Source organism: Mustelus asterias, chromosome 1 (assembly GCF_964213995.1).
Source record: "Mustelus asterias chromosome 1, sMusAst1.hap1.1, whole genome shotgun sequence".
Classification (NCBI taxonomy): Eukaryota; Metazoa; Chordata; class Chondrichthyes; order Carcharhiniformes; family Triakidae; genus Mustelus; species Mustelus asterias.
In genome coordinates, this window is record NC_135801.1 from 3,963,358 (window position 1) to 3,986,319 (window position 22,962).

The 22,962-nt window shown below is 48.3% G+C and overlaps 1 protein-coding gene across 4 annotated transcripts in view; it reads left to right on the forward strand.

Annotated features, from left to right (window-relative positions):
- The window catches only part of LOC144488359 (electrogenic sodium bicarbonate cotransporter 1-like), a 189,531-nt gene that overhangs the window by 58,625 nt on the left and 107,944 nt on the right, over nucleotides 1–22,962 (forward strand). For 2 of the 4 annotated variants that reach the window (XM_078206518.1, XM_078206638.1), the window contains exons 4-8: nucleotides 1,795–1,927; nucleotides 4,856–5,016; nucleotides 7,502–7,654; nucleotides 15,971–16,047; nucleotides 21,143–21,300. In XM_078206518.1, coding sequence (XP_078062644.1) covers nucleotides 1,795–1,927; nucleotides 4,856–5,016; nucleotides 7,502–7,654; nucleotides 15,971–16,047; nucleotides 21,143–21,300 — 682 coding nt within the window. Of the gene's footprint in view, nucleotides 1–1,794; nucleotides 1,928–4,855; nucleotides 5,017–7,501; nucleotides 7,682–15,970; nucleotides 16,048–21,142; nucleotides 21,301–22,962 lie in introns of all 4 variants that reach the window. The other 2 variants (XM_078206450.1, XM_078206566.1) reach the window with 1 other exon arrangement.

A 22,962-nucleotide genomic window follows, 5' to 3' on the forward strand; every position in this document is an offset into this window, starting at 1 on the left:
AATGGAATGTTAGAGGATTTGAGTTCAGGAATAGTGAGGTCTTGCTTCAATTGTATAGGAGCTTGGTTAGACCGCACCTGGAGCACTGTGTGCAGTTTTGGTCCCCTTACCTCAGGAAGGATATTATTGCCACAGAGAGAGTGCAGCAAAGGTTCACCAGACGTGTTCCGGGGATGGTGGGACTGTCTTATGGAGAGAGATTGGGGAAACTGGAATTGTGTTCACTAGAGTTTGGAAGAATGAGAGGGGATCTCATTGAAACGACAAAATATTTAAAAGAATCGACAGGGTCGATGTGGGTTAGATGTTTCCCCAGGTTGGGGAGTCTAGAACCAGGGGGCAATTTCACAATAAGGGGGAAGCCACTTAGGACCGGGATGAGGAGGAATTTCTTTACCCAGAGGGTGGTGACTCTTTGGAATTCTCTACCCCTGAGGGCAGTGGGTGTATTTATGGAATTCCTGTATGTAAAAACGGTGCAGTTACAAGCCTGAGCCAGTATGAGGTGCTGGAATAATTTCTTTCTTACGTTTTCTTCTTCAGCTCCATCACCATCTTGTGTTATAAAAATATCTTGAATTTGTCAACTGACGTAATTTACTAATATCTGACAGAGCATTTTACCCTGACCCTATTCCTGCAACCCCACATATTTACCCCACTAATTCCCTAATCTACATAATCTTGGGACACCTTAGCATGGCCATTCCAAGTAATCTGCACATCTTTGGACTGAGGGAGGAAACCGGAGTACCTGGAGGAAACCCAGGCAGACACGGGGAGAATGTGCAGACTCCACACAGACGGTCACCCAAGGCCAGAATTGAACCTGGGTCGCTGACGCTGTGAGGCAGCAGTGCCAACCACTGTGCCACCATGATGCCTTATGCCAAGGTGCCGCCTCAGAACAAGAATTTCTCATCCTTGTTTTCACGTCAACCCCCCCCCCTCTATTTCTGTAACTGTCTCCAGCTCTACACCACTCCTCCGAATCTGGCCTCCTGAGAATGTCTAATTCCCATCGCTTTCCCATCGGTGGTTTCATGTTCAACTGCCTGTGCCCCAAGCTCGGAAATTCACTCCTTAAACCTCTCCACCTCTCTCTCTCTCGCTCGCCTTTAAGACACTTCTTCAAACTTCACTCTGATTAAGAAAAAGCAAAATACTGCGGGTGCTGGAATCTGAAACAGTAACAGAAAATGCTGGAAAATCTCAGCAGGTCTGACAGCATCTGTGGGGAGAGAAAAGAGCCAATGTTTCGAGTCTGGATGGCCCTTCGTCAGAGCTCTGTTCTTTGATTGAGAACTTTTGATCATTTGTCCTAATATTTCCTGATGTGGCTCAGTGTCCAATTCTTGTCAGATTTTCCTTCGGAGCATTTTGGGCATATTTTAAACTACATTGTTGGGGTGGCACGGTGGTTAGCACTGCTGCCTCACAGCGCCAGGGACCTGGGGTCGATTCCCGGCTGGGGTCACTGTCTGTGTGGAGTTTGCACGTTCTCCCCGTGTCTGTGTGGGTTTCCTCTGGATGCTCTGGTTTCCTCCCAAAGTCCAAAGATGTGCGGGTTATGTGGATTGGCCATGCTAAATTGCCCCTTAGTGTCAGGGGGACTAGCTAGGGTAAATGCATGGGATTATGGGGATCGGGCCTGAGTGGGATTGTGGTCGATGCAGACTCGATGGGCCAAATGGCCTCCTTCTGCATTATAAGATTCTATGATTAAAAGTGCCATTGTGTTGTTGTGTGTGATTGGTCCCGTGTCGGCTAACAGCATTGTGTCCACCACTGTAGTTTCACCAGCGGCTGAGAGGATCCGCTTCATCCTTGGTGAAGAGGATGAAAGCCCCGCCCCGCAGCTCTTCACGGAACTGGATGAGCTTTTGGCGGTTGATGGACAGGAGATGGAGTGGAAGGAAACTGCCAGGTAGGAACTACCCCCTCGCGGAGAAAATCCCCAATTCATTAAAAAACAAAGAACTTACACCTTCACAACATCTTTCTTGACTTCAGGAGGCCCCAGTGAAGTGGTTCTGAAGTGTGGCCACTATTGTAATGTACGGAGGGCGGCAGCCAATTAGTACACAGCAAGATCCCACAAACAGCAATGTGATCAGTGACCAGACATGGTAGCTGAGTGATAAATATTTGGCGACAGGATATGTATATTCTTTATTTTTTGGTTCACCGAATGCCTGATATGCATTGGAAACCCATCAACATTAAGGGCAGAATTTTCCCATTTGGCCACGGGAATCACAGCAGGCGGGACGGGACCATGCAAAGGTCCGTTGACCTCAGGCGGGATTTTCCAGTCCTGGGATGAGCATGGCTGGAAAATCCCGCCCTAAGAGTTTAAGACTCGGCAATTCAAGCTATGGGGCTTCCAGTACCAACGTCCATGGAGTCCGCGCTCTGACCTCACAGTGGGATCATCAGCCCAGTGCTGAGAGTGTCAGTGCAGGTCGAGGGTCAGGGTTCCCCTTCACCTCTCACTTCACGGAGCTTCTGATTTTCCTTGTCATCGAGATAGAGACCATTTATTCAAGCTCCACTTGTGACTTTCCTCCTTCCACTTCCTTACCAAGCCAAGCCTTCCTGTGAGTCTCCCTCACCCTACCCCGCCTCTCTCCAATGTCCCATTCTCTCTCCCCGTGTCCTTGCCCAAGATTTCCTCGTCTGTGATGCCCAGCTCTTGCTTCTTTAGAATCCATTCCCACTAAACTCCTGATCAACACCTTAACCTTCCTCATTCCTGATACCAGGAATGTGTCCCACTCCATAAGCAATGCCCCCCTCCTTTCCAAATCCCTGTCCATAGAACCATAGAAAATTACAGCTCAGAAACAGGCCTTTTGGCCCTTCTTGTCTGTGCCGAACCATTTTTTGCCTAGTCCCACTGACCTGCACTTGGACCATATCCCTCCACACCCCTCTCATCCATGAACCCGTCCAAGTTTTTCTTAAATGTTAAAAGTGACCCCAATCACTTGTGACCTGTCATCGACCTCCTTCTCTCTGAACCCACCTTTCACCCTTTTGACCAATTACTGGCCCATCCCCATTCTCAATTTCTTGCCAAAGTCTGTAAGGGAGCAGGGGGGAGTTCTTCCTGGTCTCCCGGGCCAACATTTACCCCCACAGCCGACATCGGGGCGGCACGGTAGCACAGTGGTTAGCACTGCTGCTTCACAGCTCCAGGGTCCCGGGTTCGATTCCCAGCTCGGGTCACTGTCTGTGTGGAGTTTGCACATTCTCCTCTTGTCTGCGTGGGTTTCCTCCGGGTGCTCCGGTTTCCTCCCACAGTCTAAAAGATGTGCGGGTTAGGTTGATTGGTCATGCTAAAAATTGCCCCTCAGTGTCCTGAGATGCGTAAGTTAGAGGGATTAGCGGGTAAATATATAGGGATAGGGAGGTAGGACCTGGGTGGGATTGTGGTCGGTGCAGACTCGATGGGCCGAATGGCCTCTTTCTGTACTGTAGGGTTTCTATGATTCCTTCTATGATCACTAAAACGGATTACCCGGAGGTTATCACAGTGCTGTTTGTCAGAGTTTGCTATGTACAACATGATTGCCACCTTCCCCACATTACAATAGCGACTACGCTTCTGAAAGTACTGCATTGGTTGTAAACAGGGTGGGAACATCCTGAGGCTGTGACAGATGTTAATGAAGGTGATTTTATTATCTTGGGTGATGGACAGTTAACAATCTCCACTTCACAAAAATGTTTTTTTAATCTGTGAAATCTCCTCAGTCTCTGGCTGGCAGGTATCCCCGTGTTAGTGTAACACTGCTGCCTGTGATAGGAACACTGAACTGCAATGGCTGCCCCAGAATGGTTAAAAATCAAAGAATCACAGCAGTGTAATGGCACAGAAGAAGGCCATTCGGCCCATCGTGTTGAGAAGCTACAGTTCTCCCCTAATATTTGTTGATAGGACAAATAATGGCACCATTGTGCCAGTCAGTGAATCATAGAATCCCTATGGTGCAGAAGGAGGCCATTCAGCCCATCAAGTCAACGCCGACCACAATCCCACCCAGGCCCTATCCCCTTAACCCCACGTATTTACCCCGTTATTCCTCCTGACACTAAGGGGTAATTTAGCATGGCCAATCAATCTAACCCGCACATCTTTTGGACTGTGGGAGGAAACCTGAGCACCCGGAGGAAACCCATGCAGACATGGGGAGAACGTGCAAACTCCACACAGACAGTGACCCAATCATAGAATCCCGACAGTGCAGAAGGAGGCCATTCGGCCCATCGAGTCTGCACCGACCACAATCCCACCCAGGCCCTACCCCCACATATTTTACCCGCTAATCCCTCTAACCTACGCATCTCAGGACTCTATGGGGCAATTTTTTTTTTAAACCTGGCCAATCAACCTAACCCGCACATCTTTGGACTGTGGGAGGAAACCGGAGCACCCGGAGGAAACCCACGCAGACACGAGGAGAATGTGCAAACTCCACACAGACAGTGACCTGAGTCGGGAATCGAACCCAGGACCCTGGAGCTGTGAGGCAGCAGTGCTAACCACTGTGCCACCTTGCTGGGGACCTGACTTGTGGTTTAATTTATTCATAAACTACAACAAACAGTCTATTTGTACTCACCAAAGAAACTGAAACGCCAGTGAAGTCTGCCGGTAACAGCAGGCTAACCTCTCAAGCAGAATGCAGTGAGTGGAGGATAGTTCCACGATACAAATAGTGTCGTAAAATCAACCCCGCAGCAGGCAGGAATGGCAGGAGGAATCATCCAAACATCATTCGGTTCAGCCCGGGATATGTGGGGCTGTGAAATGCAGCCACGTTTGAATGGCCTCTTCCTTCGTTAACAGGTGGATCAAGTTTGAAGAGAAGGTTGAAGAAGGTGGGGAGCGATGGAGCAAGCCTCATGTGGCCACGCTCTCCTTGCACAGTTTATTTGAACTTCGAACCTGTATAGAGAAGGGATTGGTCTTGTTGGACTTGGAGGCCTCCACACTCCCTCAGATCACTGGTAAGTTTCCCCTCTCTGGTTCCCCTACCCCCAGTGCCTCAGGACATTTTTGTATCACTGTTACCAACATATGAAAGGGGGGGGGGGGTGTGCGGTGGTGGTGGTGGTGGGCGCAGGAGAGAAAAAGGCAGGTTTAGTCTGTCCTGCACGTCATGATGGCCAGTCCATCAAATCTAGACATGTCTCCCTTCTCCTCACCCCCCAGCAAAGTAATTTTAACCTCCAACCCCCACCGCAAATCCAGGCAAAGAAAAACAGAGAAAAGGCAGGGGACAAATTAGGGGAAAAAACATTGGAAAATTCCTCTCTGACCTCTTAAAGCGATTTAACTGGTCTGGGTCATCACTCAGCCCAAGTGTTTCTGGGAAACACTTGGGCTGAAAACCATGCTTCGTTTCCCAGAAAACCATGCTTGGTTTCATTGGTCAGAACATTGAATACAGGAGATGGGACGTCTTGTTGAATTTGTACAAGACATTGGTAAGGCCACACTTGGAATACTGTGTGCAATTCTGGTCACCCTTTATAGAAAGGATATTATTAAACTAGAAAGAGTGCAGAAAAGATTTACCCGAATGCTACCGGGACTTGATGGATTGAGTTATAAGGAGAGGCTGAATAGACTGGGACTTTTCTCTCTGGAGCGTAGGAGGCTGAGGGGTGACCTTATAGAGGTCTATAAAATAATGAGGGGCATAGACAAGGTAGATAGTCAATATCTTTTCCCAAAGGTAGGGGAGTCTAAAACTAGAAGGCAAAGGTTTAAGGTGAGAGGGGAGAGATACAGAAGTGTCCAGAGGGGCAATTTTTTCACACAGAGGGTGGTGAGTGTCTGGAACAAGCTGCCAGAGGTAGTAGTAGATGCGGGTACAATTTTATCTTTTAAAAAGCATTTAGATAGTCACATGGGTATGATGGGTATAGAGGGATATGGGCCAAATGAGGGCAATTGGGTTTAGCTCAGGGGTTTTAAAGAAAAAGGGCGGCATGGACAAGTTGGGCCGAAGAGTCTGTTTCCATGCTGTAAACCTCTGTGACTCGATGACTCTAAATACACGCATCTGTCATCACTGCTCCAGTCAGCATCCAGTTCAGCTCCCTCTTTAAGAGACACAGAAAATCATAGAATCCCTAATATGCAGAAGGAGGCCATTCAGCCTATCGGGTCTGCACTGATACTCCAACAGAGCAACTTACCCAGGCCCTATCCCCATAACCCTATCTATTTACCCTGCTAATCTCCCTAACCTACACATCTTGGGACACTAAGGGGCAATTTAGCACGGCCAATCCACCTAACACGCACATCTTTGGACTGTGACAGGAAACCGGAGCACCCGGAGGAAACCCACGCAGACACGGGGAGAACGTACAAACTCCACACAGACAGTCGCCCGAGGCCAGAATTGAACCCGGGTCCCTGGTGCTGTGAGGCAGCAATGCTGACCACTGTGCCACCGGGCTGCCCGTTGTGCCGCCATGCCTCCCATCAGCACCCAGCACACCGATTGGCAACTTCTGCTTTGACCCTGCAACCCTCCCACCCCCCAGCATCACAGCTATTCATACTCTCGCACAGCTTAAAAGCTTTGGATGTATATTTTTTGCAAATGATTATTCCCAGTGCAGAGATGAATATGTCGGACCCCCTGCGTCCATTGGCTTTCTGTTAGTTGTCAGCAATCACCGTGGGAAACACTCTTGTCTTGGAGTCAGATGTTTAGAGATTTAATCCCAAAATCTAGGCTAATGTTCTGAAAGTTGCAACACCAAATTCAGTGCAGTTACTGAGGGAGTGCTGCTCTGTTGGGGGTGCCGTCTTTTGGATGAAACATTATTTAATTAGATTTGATTTATTATTGTTGCATGTATTGGGATACAGTGAAAAGTATTGTTTCTTGCGCGCTACACAGACAGAGTATATCGTTCATAGAGAAGGAAACAAAAGAGTGCAGAATTTAGAAGCATAGAACGAGAGTAAAAGATAGAATTAGAAGGGATGCTGGGCACAGTTTGCAAGAAGCCGCCTCACTCCAGCGCCATCTTGAAATGTCATAGCGCCATCTCATTAAACCGAGGCTCCGTCTGCCCCCTCACGGCAGACATGAAATAAAAACCCACGGCCACTTTCGCGAAGAAGAAACGGGAGCTCTCATTGGCATCCTGTCTGACATTAATTGCTCAACCAAGGTCACTGAAATGGGATTATCCAATCAGTCATCACATTGCTGTCGGTGGGATCTTGCTGTGTGTAAATTGGCTGCAGTGTTTCCTACATTACAGCAGTGACTACACTTCAAAAAGTACGCAGTTAGCCGTAAAGTGTTTTGAGATGTCCCGAGGATGTGGAAGGAGCTATAAGAATGCAGCTTCTTTCTCTCAGGGTGGGGTTTGAGATGTTTGGTTGCGACCTTATTGTTGCAGAGTTCAGAATTTGTGCAATTTCTTGCCCCCAAAGCCACTGACGCTCTTTGTCTTTTGCCAGAGACGATAATTGACAACCAGATTGCACTCGGACTGTTGAAAGCCGAGCTCAAGGAGAAAGTGACCTACGCTCTGTTACGCAAACACCGGCACCAGACCAAGAAATCCAACCTCCGCTCCTTGGCTGAAATCGGAAAGACAGTGTCAAGTGCAAGTAGGCTGTTTTCCGCCTCAGATAATGGTAATACAGGTGCCATTTTGCTGCAGTCACCTCCCTTCTCTTACTCTTCAACCCCAGCTGCCCTCCATCATTGTACATTCCATCACTAACATCCTCTCTTATCATCCAACATGTATGGTCTCATACCACGGTGAGTGAAAACCACTCAAAAGCCCGCTGTTCATTGATAGACAGGTTCCAGATTTCGAACTTTTCCAATCTCCCAATTGGCATCAGCCACTTCCCAGGGCACTGGAATGTCCAAATGTCTTATTGAGACAACAAGTTAGTGTTCCCAAAATGGGAACGGAAATACGGATCATTGGCATGAGATAGATAGATCATAGAATCCTACAGTCCAGAAAGAGGCCATTCGGCCCATCGAGTCTGCACCGACCACAATCCCACCCGGGTCCTACCCCCATATCCCTACATATTTTATCCACTAACCCCTCTAACCTACACATCTCAGGAAACTAAGGGGCAATTTTATCATGGCCAATCAACCTAACCCGCACATCTTTGGACTGATGCAATTTCCTTCATAGGGGCAGAAGTTTAAAGTTTACTTATTTATTATTAATGTCATGAGTAAGCTTACATTGCTTACACTGCAATGAAGTTACTGTGGAAATCCCCTCGTTGCCACACTCCGGCACCTGTTCGGGTACACTGAGGGAGAATTTAGCATGGCCAGTGCACCTAACCAGCACATCTTTCAGACTGTGGGAGGAAACCAGAGCACCTGGAGGAAACCCACGCAGACATGGGGAGAACGTGCAGATTCTGCACAGACAGTGACCCAAGCCGGGAATCGAACCTGGGTCCCTGGCGCTGTGAGGCAGCAGTGCGAACCATCATGACTGCCTGTGGAGGCCATTGGGCCCTTTGAACCTGTTCTATCTGATCATGGCTAATCTGTATTTTAACTCCATTTACCTACCTTGGTTCCATAATCCTTAACAACCTTAACCAACAAATATCTCAACTTCTGCTTTGACCCTGCAACCCTCCCACCCCCCAGCATCCCAGCTTTTTGGGGAGGAAATTCTAGATTTCCACTATCCTTTGTGTGAAATAACCAATGAAGACTCAGAGAGGAAAGAATTTTTCACAGGTGAGAAATTCCTCACAATAGTTGCTGGTATGCTATTTCCTAATTACAGGTGACAGTGAATGGCTTGGGACGCCTCTAGCTGTTCACGCTTGTCTTGTGGTTAGTAGAAAGCCACTTAAAACATGTTCCCAAAGCCACGGACAGTAAATTATGCGTGTTACACATGCCACAGCTTTTTAAGAGCTCCGAGCAGTGGGAATTGGCTGGAATGTAATTTGTCATAATGGAGAGAGAAAAGAAGATGGAAAACCTGGAGAAACTTGTAAAGCCGAGCTTCTTGTCATCAGGTAGATGTGGAGAATTTAAAACCTTGTTGAGTGACATTGGGTTAATGAGTTGGGTCATTTTTCTGCTTAATGTTGCCTTGTTCAACAATTGGTTCCTGCCTTGTGAGCCCCCTTTGCAACCTCTTAAAAAATAGTTCTTTGCTACGGAAGGTAGATCCCTGAAGCTCCCACTGACCAACTGACAAGAGATGTCTCTAACTTTACACTTGAAGGATTGTCCCTTTCCCTCCGTTAGGGTTTCTGTCTCCATCCTACAACTTTTGGAATTGATTGACCTTTCAGATGGAGTGCTGATTGACTGGCTTAAGCCTCAGAGTGAACATTGCTTCTTTCCCGTGATGCATTCCACCCAACCTTGAATGGTTGGATCACATGGTACAGAAAGAGGTCGTTCGGCCCATCGTGGCCGTGTCAGCTCTATGGAAGAGCTGTCCTTTAAACCCACTCCCCCTGCTCCTCCTCGATCTCTTCTTTACATATTAATCTGCTTCCCCTTTTGAAATTTACCATTGGGCCTGATTCCCTTTCAGGCAATGGATCCCTGATCATCACAACTCACTGTGTAAAAACAGTCTGTCCTTGGAAAATACACATTAAAGAAATTTGAAACCTAAATTACGCACAGGGTTTGAAAGTTTCAGAAGCTGTGAAGCTACAATATAGATAATTCCTTTGATTGGTGTTTAAAATATTCTTCCATCCTGATGATTTGATGCAATAAGGTGAATTCTTTCTCAATAATTCACTGAGCCCCCCGAGTGGTGATTAATCACTGATTTAAGAGTTAAACCTTTAGAGAAAAGAGTTGATTGCAAAGCCAGTCAGTCACTGCGACATCTTTGGGTATGATTACCATACATGAAATCATTTGGAACATTGGTGGTGGAGTTGGTTGGATCTCGGTTTTTGCATTGGGGTAAATTTTGGGAGTCTTTGCCCCTGCGCACTGGCCTGGACTGCAGACACATGTTGAAAAAATTGGGATGCCCGGGGGACAATATTGCCAATTCACGGTGTTCCATTAGCGGAATGACCAACAAATCATCGATTTCCTCTCTCTGGATCCACACTCTTCACCGAGTGAAGCCACGTCCAGGGTCTCTGCCTCACAAACTTTACCCTGTTATGCACTGTTAAATCTTCTGATTGTGGATTGTTATCATTTGGAATTTTGAATATGTTTGCATGTTACATATCCTTCTTTTGTATTTGGTGAAGAGACAATGCTAAAACTGGATTATAATTCAGCAAATCACAGCCTAATTAACTGGAGTAACTTCAGTGGATCTTAATTCGTTTTAGTTTTCCAAAGTATCCAAACCAATCCATTGGGTCTTTATTCAGTGATACAGATGTACAAGCTTAAGGATATGTAATTATTATTTTACATCTTCATTCATTCTGCAAGTTCAACTTTATTGACCAGGATGGAACGGAAACAATTTGTGAAACATTGAAATAAATTTCCCCTTTTCAAATATTGGAGCAAAATTTGTACTTTTGCGGAATTGGAATAAATGTCTCACAACACCAGGTTAAAGTCCAATAGGTTTATTTGGTAGCACGAGTTTTCGGAGCGCTGCTCCTTCATCAGGTGAGTGGGGCCACTGAGTTGAACTGGATCTTTCTGGGCAAGTCCACCTTCTTCAGCAACTTGTGGGCATCATCCTCGATCCTGCGGCCACTCACCTGATGAAGGAGCAGCGCTCCGAAAGCTCGTGATACCAAATAAACCTGTTGGAATTTAACCTGGTGTTGTGAGACTACTTGCTGTGCCCACCCCAGTCCAACGCCGGCACCTCCACACCATGGAATAAATGTGTATATGTTTCTGAAAGGGAAGTATTTGAGTAAAACACCTCCCCCTGGTTGATAAAATTTGATGAGCATCATGATGGAAGCTGATGTGTTGATTTTGCTCCTTGTGGTTCCTCCAGTGTTGTCCAAGGATCAAGTTGCTACTCTGCCATTTTCTCCTTTCACTATCCTTTTTGTTTGCTGTCAATCGGATTTCCTGCTGCTGTTGCTAGATTTTTCTTTCTCTCTCACCTTTGCCTTGCTGCCGTGCACGCTCCATCTCGCTATCGACGGCCTACAATAAGCTTGCAACCCACTCGAGAGCTCTGTGCCTTGCCTGGCATTCCGAAACTCAGATCAGGATCTCCGAGCCCAGCAGAGCCAAAGAATGGCACTGCTCAGTAAGTCCAACACTCACCAACGAGGTAATGAAAGTGGCGGCAGGGAGGGTGACAATGTGACCTAGTCGACACGGGGACCCTACCAAACAATCCAGCCATTTATGTTCCCATGCATAGACAGGGCTTATAGTTCCCCAGGTAGGAGATAAAGGGGTGATGTAACTGAGGCATCCAATATGATTTAAGGAGTTGATAGGGTTGATAGAGGGCAGGCACTTCCTCTGGTGGAGAGTATCCAGAACAAAGGAAACAGAACCTTATAATGAGAGCCAGGCTGTTCAGGGGTGAAGTCAGGAAGCATTTCCTCACGGAAAGGGGAGTGAAAATCTGGAACTCTCTCCCCTAAAATGCTGCTGAGGCTGGAGGCTAATTGGGAATTTAAAAACAGGTTGATAGATTTTTGATGGATAAGGGCATTAAAGACTCGGAACCAAGGCTGGCAGATGGAGTTAAAATACAAATCAGCCAAAATCTAATTGAATGACAGAACAGGTTCAAGGGGCTGAATGGCCTCCTCCTGTTGCTATGGGAAATATCCTGAAGCGATACTTTCACAATATCAGGTAGTTTTCCGTAGGTCCCAGGAGCATCTTTGCTCCGATCTTGATCTGACAGGATGGGCAGGAACCCAGCGGGATTGAGTGAATCATCAGTGTTGCACCCACAGAATGAAGACAGATATTCAGCCGGGTAAACCAGGCCCTTCACCCGATGACCAATGGGATTCCTGCTGGTGAGTTGTCCACCTCAGCATGAACCTATCCAGTGTCAGCATTTCTGTACTGACAACTGGCACAGAATTAACAAGCCAACTGCAGTGATAGCTTCTGACAAAGCCCCCACCATCAACCTCCCACACCCTTCCAACATCAACTACCACTCCCACCCAGCATCAACCTCCCACACCCTTCCAACATCAACTACCACCCCCCCACCCACCATCAACCTCCCACACCCTGCCCCCAACGCCCACCCACCAACTCTCATTCACACCCCCAACACCCACTACCATCCTCCATCAACCCACTGCACTACCCCCAAGCCTACAACAACACCCCCATGCCCTAACCCCCACCCAGTACCACCGACCAATTCTCACCCTACCCCCCCCCACTCCCCCCAGCACATCCTCCCCATCTCCCCCACACCCAAACACCTGCGCTCCACCAGCAGGGAATGGTTTTGTTGGAACACGCATTCCATCCCATTCCTGCCCCCTTCATTCTAGCCCCAATATTTACCAACTGGACTTCCCTGGGCTGGATCGTCCCTGGGCTGGATCGTCCCTGGGCTGGATCGTCCCTGGGCTGGGTTTGCTCTCTACATCGCAATCTCTCAGTAAGCTTGCTATCCAGCTCCTTAGTTTAGCTAAGGCACAGTCCTCCCGGTGCCAATCTAACTGATAAGCAAGGCGAGGGTTGGGTGGCAGAGCCCAATCTGTCTCAATATGGGTGCGACAATCCTGGTGTGGAACACAGGCTTCACACTCTGCCTCTGCAGCTACAGCACAGTCCTCGGTAGTTTTAGTCTAGTTCTTCCGCTTGACACCTGAATCACTGGTATTCATCGGCCTTTTGCAATAAGGTAATGGCTGGAATCTTAACACCGTTCACACCGGTGGGATTTTCCTGTCCCGCCGCAGTGAACAGAGGTTTGGCTGGCCGTCAAATTCTCCGACCTCATTGCAGCAGGAGCGTGGCTTGGACGAGTGGTAAGATCACACCCTTAGAGTGAATAGAGATTGATGGGAGTCCGTCACCAACATCTGGCCAACACTTTGTTCCCCAAAGCGAGTGTAACCAGAAATTCAAAACCCACGCACAACTGATCCTATCGCATGTCCTTTAAGATCAGAAGATTTGACCTGGCAGTGAGTATCTCCGCATGTCCACAAACCAGAAGGGGATTTGATAATAGACTGGGAGAAACTGCAGCAAATACGATGGCACCTGTAGAGCAATGTAGAACATCGCAAATCACCCTAATCCTGCTGTCCCTCTGCTGATACTGAGCACATTTCTTTAAACTCAGATTGGCGTCTATCTGTTTAGAAGTCAGTGGGTAACTTTGCTGTAGATTTTTAAAGGTTATCGCTTGGATTCACTCCACGGGCAATCGCAGTGCGTACAGATTTGTTTTCCCATCAGCGTACAGCTTCTCTGCAGCACTGAAGGGTTAATGGAAACATTAAAGTGAGTTACCGATTACTCTCACTAACACCAGGAAGGTGTCTCCTCTTTGGGGTGATTTGGGGCATCTTACACTCAGGAACGGCCCTGCGGTTTGGTGAGGAACATGACTGCCCCTGAGCCGGCAGCTCTGGGTTCGATTCCCACTCCAGGCCACGGAAGGAGCATTCAAAACACAGCCCAGCAGACTGGCAATCAACCTACTGACCCTTCCGGCATGCTAGTGGTGGGTGGTAAGATCAGGAGAGATTCCTGGTTCACCTGGCTTGATGTGGAGTAGTGCCCCTCAATCTTTACCCACTTGTCTCTCTCTCTCTCTCTCTAACAGTGTGAGATGCCCATGATCTGAGCTGGACTATGGCTAATTGCAGAACTGTGATGTTAGTGGGTAGAAAATGGAGCATCAGTTTCTCCTGACCAGTTTGCTCTGGTCTTAGAGCCTGTGGATTTTCCTGGGATCGGGAGAGATCATTCCTAGTGGAATTTTTAGAGCGCAATGGGTGCCCCATCCATGTGTGTAAGCTGTGACCAGCTTGATTCGCCAACCCTGATGACTGACCAACAATCCTTGTTACACCTGTCCCCCCAAACCAAGAGAGAGAGCAGGAAGAAAGAACTTTCATTCCTACCGCGTCCTTGGGAGCCCAGGACAACCTAACCTACTTCACAAGCATTCCAGAACTGAGGGAGGACACAATCCTGGAGGTGCCATCTTGTTAAAGTGACATTAGACTCATGCCTCATCTTCCCTCTCTTGTGGATGTAAAAGATCCATTTGAAGAAGAAGGGAGTTCTTCCTAGTATCTATTGTGGAGCAGGCCTGAGGGGCTGAATGGCCTACTCAAACTCCTAATCCATATGTCCTAGCCAATATCTACCCCCAGATGGTGGAATTTGAATTCAATAAAAAATATCTGGCATTAAGAATCTGCTGATGACCATGAAACCATTGTCGATTGTCGGAAAAACCCATCTAGGTCACTAATGTCCTTTAGGGAAGGAAATCTGCCGTCCTTACCCAGTCTGGCCTACATGTGACTCCAGAGCCACAGCAATGTGGTTGACTCTCAACTGCCCTCGGGCAACTAGGGATGGGCAATAAATGCTGGCCCAGCCAGCGACACCCATAAATAAATTTTTAAAAATCAACATCACTCAAGATTATCTGGTCATTACTGCATGGATATTTGTGGGATCTTGCTGTGGCTGCCATTTTTCCTACATTGACTGCACTCCAGAGATGAAGCATCATTTGTTGTAAAGTTCTCTGGGCTGTCCCAGAGCTTGTGACAGACGCTGTAGAAATGGAAGTTCTTCCTTTAATGAAGGACTCTGTACAATGTACAGTTTATGGAAATACAATTTGAGAGGAGATATTACTTCAGCAGGGAGGCAGTGACAGAGGTTTCTTGCACATTGCGCTAAGATTCCCAGCCAATTGCTCTCTGTGTAAGATAGCACAACATATTTTCATCAATACAGCCCTGACCTCTTTGCTTCCAGCTTCTCCGAGGCTGACGTAGGGGCTATCAGCAACACCAACCAATCCGCCGTCCATGCTGGAGCAAACCTATCCTCACTGTGGATCCAGTCGCAGCCGGATCAGTCTCTGGGCTTCACCTCAGTTGCAGGATCCTCCCCAAGTCCAGGCCACCGATACCCATTAAGGCACTGTTGTCCCGAGGTGCTTAGTGGGCCACTTGGGAAAATGGCGCTGCTAGTTTGACAGTGGTTTGCTGAGGAGATTCAGCAGCTGAATTCTCTGCTGCCAAATAGTTCACTATCGCTGGCCTCTGAAAGCCTTGGCGTTCTTCTCTTCCTGAAACATCTTCCCACACCTTCAGGGTGTTTCTTTTGACTACAAACTCAAAACAAAGAAAAACCTCTCCAAGCTGCTGAAGTCCTTAACAACTGGACGCAGTTCCTAATCTTTCCACGTTCCAAACAGTCATCTACCAATGAAAAGTGAGGCTCGTGTAGCTCACTCCATTCATACAAGTTAAGGGTGAGTTGGAAAATGGTACAGTTCCCACACTGACTTCTCCAGTTATGGGGAGGCGATGGCCTAGTGGTATTATTACTGGACTATCAATCCAGGGAAGGAAATCTGCCATCCTTACCCGGTCTGGCCTACTTGTGACTCCAGAGCCACAGCAATGTGGTTGACTCTCAACTGCCCTCGGGCAGCTAGGGATGGGCAATAAATGCAATGCCCGTGTCCCAGGAATGAATTTAAAAAAGTTAGTCAATGCTCCACCCATAAGACCACAACCCACCCCGAACCTAATTCATGTAGCGACGGCAAACTGTGGGAAAAGTTGCCCCATACTTCATCATGCAAGCAGAAAAGAAATAAGAAGAGTGGCCACTTTCTATAGGCAGGTAGCTCTTCTTTCTTTCTCTCCGAACCTATCCTTCTGACTGTATACTTTCTGTCTCTATTCTCAGCTGAGCGTTAGGTTCCTGTGGATAATGATGAATGTCCTGTTTTAATCCCTGCCACTGGTCTTCCTTTCCAGGCAGCCCAGGATTAACCCATCGCAACTTGACTACAGGAAGCATGAACGATATCTCAGACAAACCGGACAAGGATCAGGTGATTCTCAGTGCTGACTTTAATCGGATCCAAATGTGTCAGTGGCCCATGAGGGACTCCTCATGTTGTGTTGTCGGAGAGGACAGGAGGCTTAGAGGAGGAACTGAGACATAATCAGGAAGATTTTACCAGGAAAAAAAGTCATGAGGAGAATCTAGAAAAGCCAATCCTGACTAGTTTGGTAATTTCACATCTCAGAAACTTGGAAATTAGACAGCCCATTCCCAGGGTTCATGATTTTTTCCGGGGATGTGTGTGTCATAGACCAGGCCAGCGTTTATTGTCCATCCCTAATTGCCCCTTGACAAGGTGGTGATGAGCCGCCTTCCTGAACCGCAGCAATCCACGTGACGTAGGTACACTCACAGTGCTGTTAGAGAGGGAGTTCCAGCATATTGACTGAAAAAGTTTAAAGTTTATTTATTAGTCGCAAGCAAAGCTTACATTAACACTGCAATGAAGTTACTGCGAAATTCCCCTCGTCGCCACATTACGGCGCCTGTTCAGGTCAATGCACCTAACCAGCACATCTTTCAGATGGGCGGCACGGTGGCACAGTGGTTGGCACTGCTGCCTCACAGCACCAGGTACCCGGGTTCAATTCCCGACTTGGGTCATTGGGGTCACTGTCTGTGTGGAGTCTGCACGTTCTCCCAGTGTCTGCGTGGGTTTCCTCCGAGTGCTCTGGTTTCCTCCCACATTCCGAAAGACGTGAATGGCAGTGGGGAAATTACAAAATATTTCCAAATCAGAACAGAGAAAGACTAGGAAATTCATGGTGAAATCAGACAAATCAAAAGGCATTTAATTCAGTAATTTTATCACATTTCATTTTGTTTCCTTCTCATTTGTTCCAAATTTAAAATTCTCATTATTGTCTTGAAATATCTCCATCGTCTCACCCCTCCCTATCCCTGTAACCTCCTCCAGCCACAAAACCTCCTCCCTATCTCTGTAACCTCCTCCAGCCCCGACACCCCTCCCTATCTCTGTAACCTCCTCCAGCCTCACACCCCTCCCTATCTCTGTAACCTCCTCCAACCCCTATACCCCTCCCTATCTCTGTAACCTCCTCCAGCCTCACAATCCTCCCTATCTCTGTAACCTCCTCCAACCCCTATACCCCTCCCTATCTCTGTAACCTCCTCCAGCCCCGACACCCCTCCCTATCTCTGTAACAACTTCCAGCCTCACACCCCCTCCCTATCTCTGTAACCTCCTCCAACCCCTATACCCCTCCCTATCTCTGTAACCTCCTCCAGCCCTGACACCCCTCCATATCTCTGTAACCTCCTCCAGCCCCGACACCCCTCCCAATCTCTGTAACCTCCTCCAGCCCCTACACCCCCTCCCTATCTCTGTAACCTCCTCCAGCATCTCAACCCTTCCTATTTCTGTAACCTCCTCCAGCCCCGACAACCCTTCCTATTTCTGTAACCTCCTCCAGCCCCGACACCCCTCCCTATTTCTGTAACCTCCTCCAGCCCCGACACCCCTCCCTATTTCTGTAACCTCCTCCAGCCTCACAATCCTCCCTATCTCTGTAACCTCCTCCAGCCCCTACACCCCTCCATATCTCTGTAACCTCCTCCAGCCCCTACACCCCTCCATATCTCTGTAACCTCCTCCAGCCCTGACACCCCTCCATATCTCTGTAACCTCCTCCAGCCCCTACACCCCTCACTATCTCTGTAACCTCCTCCAACCTCACAATCCTCCCTATCTCTGTTACCTCCTCCAGCCCCTACACCCCTCACTATCTCTGTAACCTCCTCCAGCCCCTACACCCCTCCCTATCTCTGTAACCTCCTCCAGCCCCGACACCCCTCCCTATTTCTGTAACCTCCTCCAGCCCCTACACCCCTCCCTATCTCTGTAACCTCCTCCAGCCCCTACACCCCTCCCTATCTCTGTAACCTCCTCCAGCCTCACAATCCTCCCTATCTCTGTAACCTCCTCCAGCGTCACAACACTTCCTATCTCTGTAACCTCCTCCAGCCCCTACACCCCTCCCTATCTCTGTAACCTTCTCCAGCATCACAACCCTTTCTATCTCTGTAACCTCCTCCAGCCCCGACACCCCTCCATATCTCTGTAACCTCCTCCAGCCCCGACACCCCTCCATATCTCTGTAACCTCCTCCAGCCCCTACACCCCTCCCTATCTCTGTAACCTCCTCCAGCCTCACAATCCTCCCTATCTCTGTAACCTCCTCCAGCATCACAACCCTTCCTATCTCTGTAACCTCCTCCAGCCCTTACACCCCTCCCTATCTCTGTAACCTCCTCCAGCCTCACAATCCTCCCTATCTCTGTAACCTCTTCCAGCATCACAACCCTTCCTATCTCTGTAACCTCCTCCAGCCCCTACACCCCTCCATATCTCCGTAACCTCCTCCAGCTCTGGCTTCCTCCCATAGTCCAAAGATGTGCGGGTTAAGTGGATTGGCCGTGCTAAAATTGCCTCTTAGTGTCAGGGGGACTGGCTAGGGTAAATACATAGGTTTATGGGGATAGTTTGTGGGTGAGTTTGTGGTCAGTGCAGACTCGATGGGCTGAATGACTTCCTTCTGCACTGTAGGGATTCTATGATTATGACTAGGTTTCTCCCTGATGATTTGGCCAACATTCATCCCTCAACCGAGATCAACAGAAAGAAAATTATCTGCTCATTGTCAAATTTCTGTGTGTGCAGATTGGCTGCCTAATTTCCTACACTGCAACAGGGTCTGGCATTTGGCTACTTTGGCTGGAAAGCACTTTGAGATGTCCTGAGGTTGTGACTGGTACTATATAAATGAAAGACTTCCTTCATTTGGATGGTGGAGGGCCTTACTCTGGCTGCCATTGGTGGATATTGAGCAAAATGCCGTACAACAACAGCTGATTCAAGTGTAGCTTGATTGGATTTTGCAATCTTGGATGTTTCTGGAATAACATTCTAAATGGGACCATGCATCCGAACCCAGGAACATTCACTTCCTCGCTGAACAAGGGCCGCCGTCTCATGGGAACATCGTCAATTGAAAGTTCCTTTGCAAGTCACACACCATCCTGACGTGGAAATATATCACCAGCTTGTCATGGGGTCAGAATCCTCGCATTCACAGCTCTGTAGGTGGACCTTCCGATGCCACTCACTGTGACTTTGCAATATACTCCCCTTTGTGACCTCTTTCTGTGCACCATTCCATGTAGAAAAATGGCCTCACTGCTCGGGGAAAGAATTTGCCAAGCATTTTTCTTGTTGAATAGGGCAGTGTTTCCATTTTGAGTAACGCTTGTCTGAAAGATGTCTTGTGTGACAAGTGGAAATGTTGCTTTCCTTGTGCCAGAGTTAAGATTTGTATCCTCGTAAACTTGTGAAAATCTCTGGTCTCCTTTGGCTGTCAAGAAAGTAAAGAGTTGCTGGAAGTGGATGAAAGAGGATTCACGCCAGGCATTGATTTGGGGCGACACAAGGTTTGGTTGAGTTGCCTTGGAGATGGTTTTACAAGAATCAGAAACCTCACAAATGAGCCATGAGATCAGGGGATGGTTAATCTTCTCACTGAGATGTTCCTGCCTCTAGTCATGATCCAAGATTGCTCAGCTGAAGGAGAGGGCAATATTGAAAAGGCAGATGCTCCAATAAGTGATCCACCAAAAAGAGCCTTTTGCTACTCATAAAGAAACCACCTCCAAAGTAACACCACAAAACTATCAAGCTAGAAATGCGTTACTAATCACAGAATCCCTGCAGTGCAGAAGGAGGCCATTTGGCCCATCGAGTCTGCACCGACCACAATGTCACCCAGGCCCTATTCCCGTAACCCCACACATTTACCCAAGCTAATCCCCTGACACTAGGGCAATTTAGCATGGCCCATCCACCTAACCCGCACATCTTTGGACTGTGGGAGGAAAGCCACGCAGACACGGGGAGAATGTGCAGACTCCACACAGACAGTGACCCGAGGCCAGAATCGAACCCGGGTCCCTGGCGCTGTGAGGCAGCAGTGCTAACCACTGTGCCACCGTGCCGCCCACATGAGTTGCATGAATATATTTTTGTTAACCCTTTTAACTGGTGTGCACTTACAGCACTTCGATTTACTGCAACAGACAGGAAGCAGAACAATACAGGGGGACAGATAATAGATTATTTTCTCTTCCCCAACTCCCTTTGAATGGTTATTAAGTGACTGTGATTTAGAGGTGTGTTTCTATACCTTTCCCAAGCTCAGCCAGTGCCAAAGCCAATGCAAGAGTTTTGAAGTGTCGTCATTGTGTAGGAAACATCGAAGCCAATTTGCACACAGCAAACTCATCTTGGCTGAGGGGTAAATATTGTCCAGGCAACCGAGAACACCAACGCTTTGATGTCGTGTCCTGGGATATTTACACCCACCTGCTAGGGCAGAGAGGGTTTTGGTTTACCAAAGGGTGGCGCCTCCAACATTGCAACATTCACTGGAATCCTACCACCCCGCCCACCACATGAGCAGGCGAGGGGCGGACGACAGAAATGTCCGTTGACCTTGAGCGGGATTTTTGGTTTCGGGTCAAGCGGCACGGTGGCACAGTGGTTAGCACTGCTGCCTCACAGCGCCAGGGACCTGGGTTTGATTCCCAACTTGGACTGTCTGAAGATCCCACCAGGCGTGAATGGACAGAAAATTCTGGCCATGGTGTGAGACAGAGAGGATGGATCATAGAATCCGACAGTGCAGAAGGAGGCCATTCGGCCCATCGGGTCTGCACTAACCACAATCCCATCCAAGCCCTATCCCCACAACCCCATCATTTACCCTAGCTAATACCCCTGACACTGAGGGAGAATTTAGCATGGCCAATCTACCTAACCCGCACATCTTTGGACTGTGGGAGGAAACCGGAGCACCCGGAGGAAACCCACGCAGACACGGGGAGAATGTGCAAACTCCACACAGGCAGTGACCCAAGCCGGGAATCGAACTTAGGTCCCTGGTGCTGTGATGCAGTAGTGCTAACCACTGTGCTACCGTGCCACCCCCTATAGTTGTTGAATCTCTCTGTCTTGTGCTTGATCGACCTGCTTTCCGTATAATAATCACACACTGGCTTTCTTGCTGCAGCTCAAGAACAAATTTATGAAGAAGCTTCCACGTGATGCTGAGGCTTCCAATGTACTGGTGGGTGAGGTGGACTTCCTCGACACTCCTTTTATTGCCTTTGTGCGTCTGAAGGAAGCTGTGATGCTGGGCGCTCTGACTGAGGTTCCTGTACCCACCAGGTGAGTAAAGACTCCTCAACAAACCTGTCCCATCATCACCTGCGGATAGTTCAGTCGATAGCTCTCTCCCCGTGATGATTGTAGGTTTAAGCCACATCACAGGATCTCAGAATACTACAGTGCAGAAGAGGCCCTTCAGCCCATCGAGTCCGCACCAACACATGAAATGCCCTGACCTGCCCACCTAATCCCATTTGCCAGCACTTGACCCATAACCTTGAATGTTATGATGTGCCAAGAACTCATCCAGGTGCTTTTTAAAGGATGTGAGGCATCCCGCCTCCCCCACCCTCCCAGACAGCGCATTCCAGACCCTCACCACCCTCTGAGTAAAAAGATTTTTCCTGAAATCCCCCCCAAATCTCCCACCCCTCACTTTTAACTTGTGTCCCCTCGTAACTGACCCTTCAACTAAGGGGAACAGCTGCTCCCTATCCACCCTGCCCATGTCCCTCATAATCTTGTACACCTTGATCGGGTCGCCCCTCAGTCTTCTCTGCTCCAATGAAAACAACCCAAGCCTATCCAACTTCTCTTCATAATTTAACTGTTCCCGTCCCAGGCAGCATCCTGGTGAATCTCCTCTGCACCCCCCCTCCAGTGCGATCACATCCTTCCTATAGTGTGGCGACCAGAACTGCACACAGTACTCCAGCTGTGGTCTCACCAAAGTTCCATACATGCCAAAGACTCAAACAGAAATGCCATGCTGACACTTCCAGTGCAGTGCTGAGTGAGTGCTGTACTGTTGGAGGTGCCGTCTTTCAGATGAGATGTTAAACCGAGGCCCCACCTGCTCTGTCAGGTGGATGTAATCGATCCTCTGGCATTAATTCACAGAAGGGGAGGAACGTTGCCTCCCAGTGTCCGGGCCAACATTCATCCCCCTGCCAAGATCACTAAACATTGATGATCATATTGCTGTTTGTGGGATCTTGCTGTGTGAAATTTGACTGCCACATTTAGGAACATCGGAACATGGGGGCTCAGGAACCGGAGTAGGCCATTCAGCCCTTCAAGCCTGCTCCACCATTCAATAAGATCCTGGTTGATCTGGGAGTGTCTCAGCTCCACTTTGCTGTCTGACCTTCCATAATCCTTGCCTCGTTTGTCTCTAACTCAGACAAATAAATTTAGTGCTCCATCCTCCACTGCGCTCTGGGGAAGAGAACTCCACAGACTAACATGTAGATGTTTCTCTACATCTCCGTCCTAAACGGTAGACCTCTTATTCTTAAACTGTGTCCCCTGGTTCTAGTCTCACTTGCAAGTGGAAACGTAAGACCATAAGATATAGGAGCAGAATTGGGCCATTCGGCCCATCAAATCCGCTCCGCCATTCAATCATGGCTGATAAGTTTCTCAACCCCATTCTCCCGCCTTCTCCTGTAACCCTTGACCCCTTACCAATCAGGAACCTATCCATCTCCTGTCTTAAATGCACTCAATGACCCAGCCTCCATAGCCTTCTGTGGCGATGAATTCCACACTCGCAGCTTCTCAGACAGAGAGTGCTGGAAATGGTTGGCAGGTTTGGAAGCATTGTGGAGTGAGAAAGAGTGAATGTGTTAACTTGGACACATCTCTTCATCGGGGCCCTAACCCTTCAGTTTTCGAGAAGAGACACATTCAACTCGAAACGTTAATTCTGTTCCTCTCCCC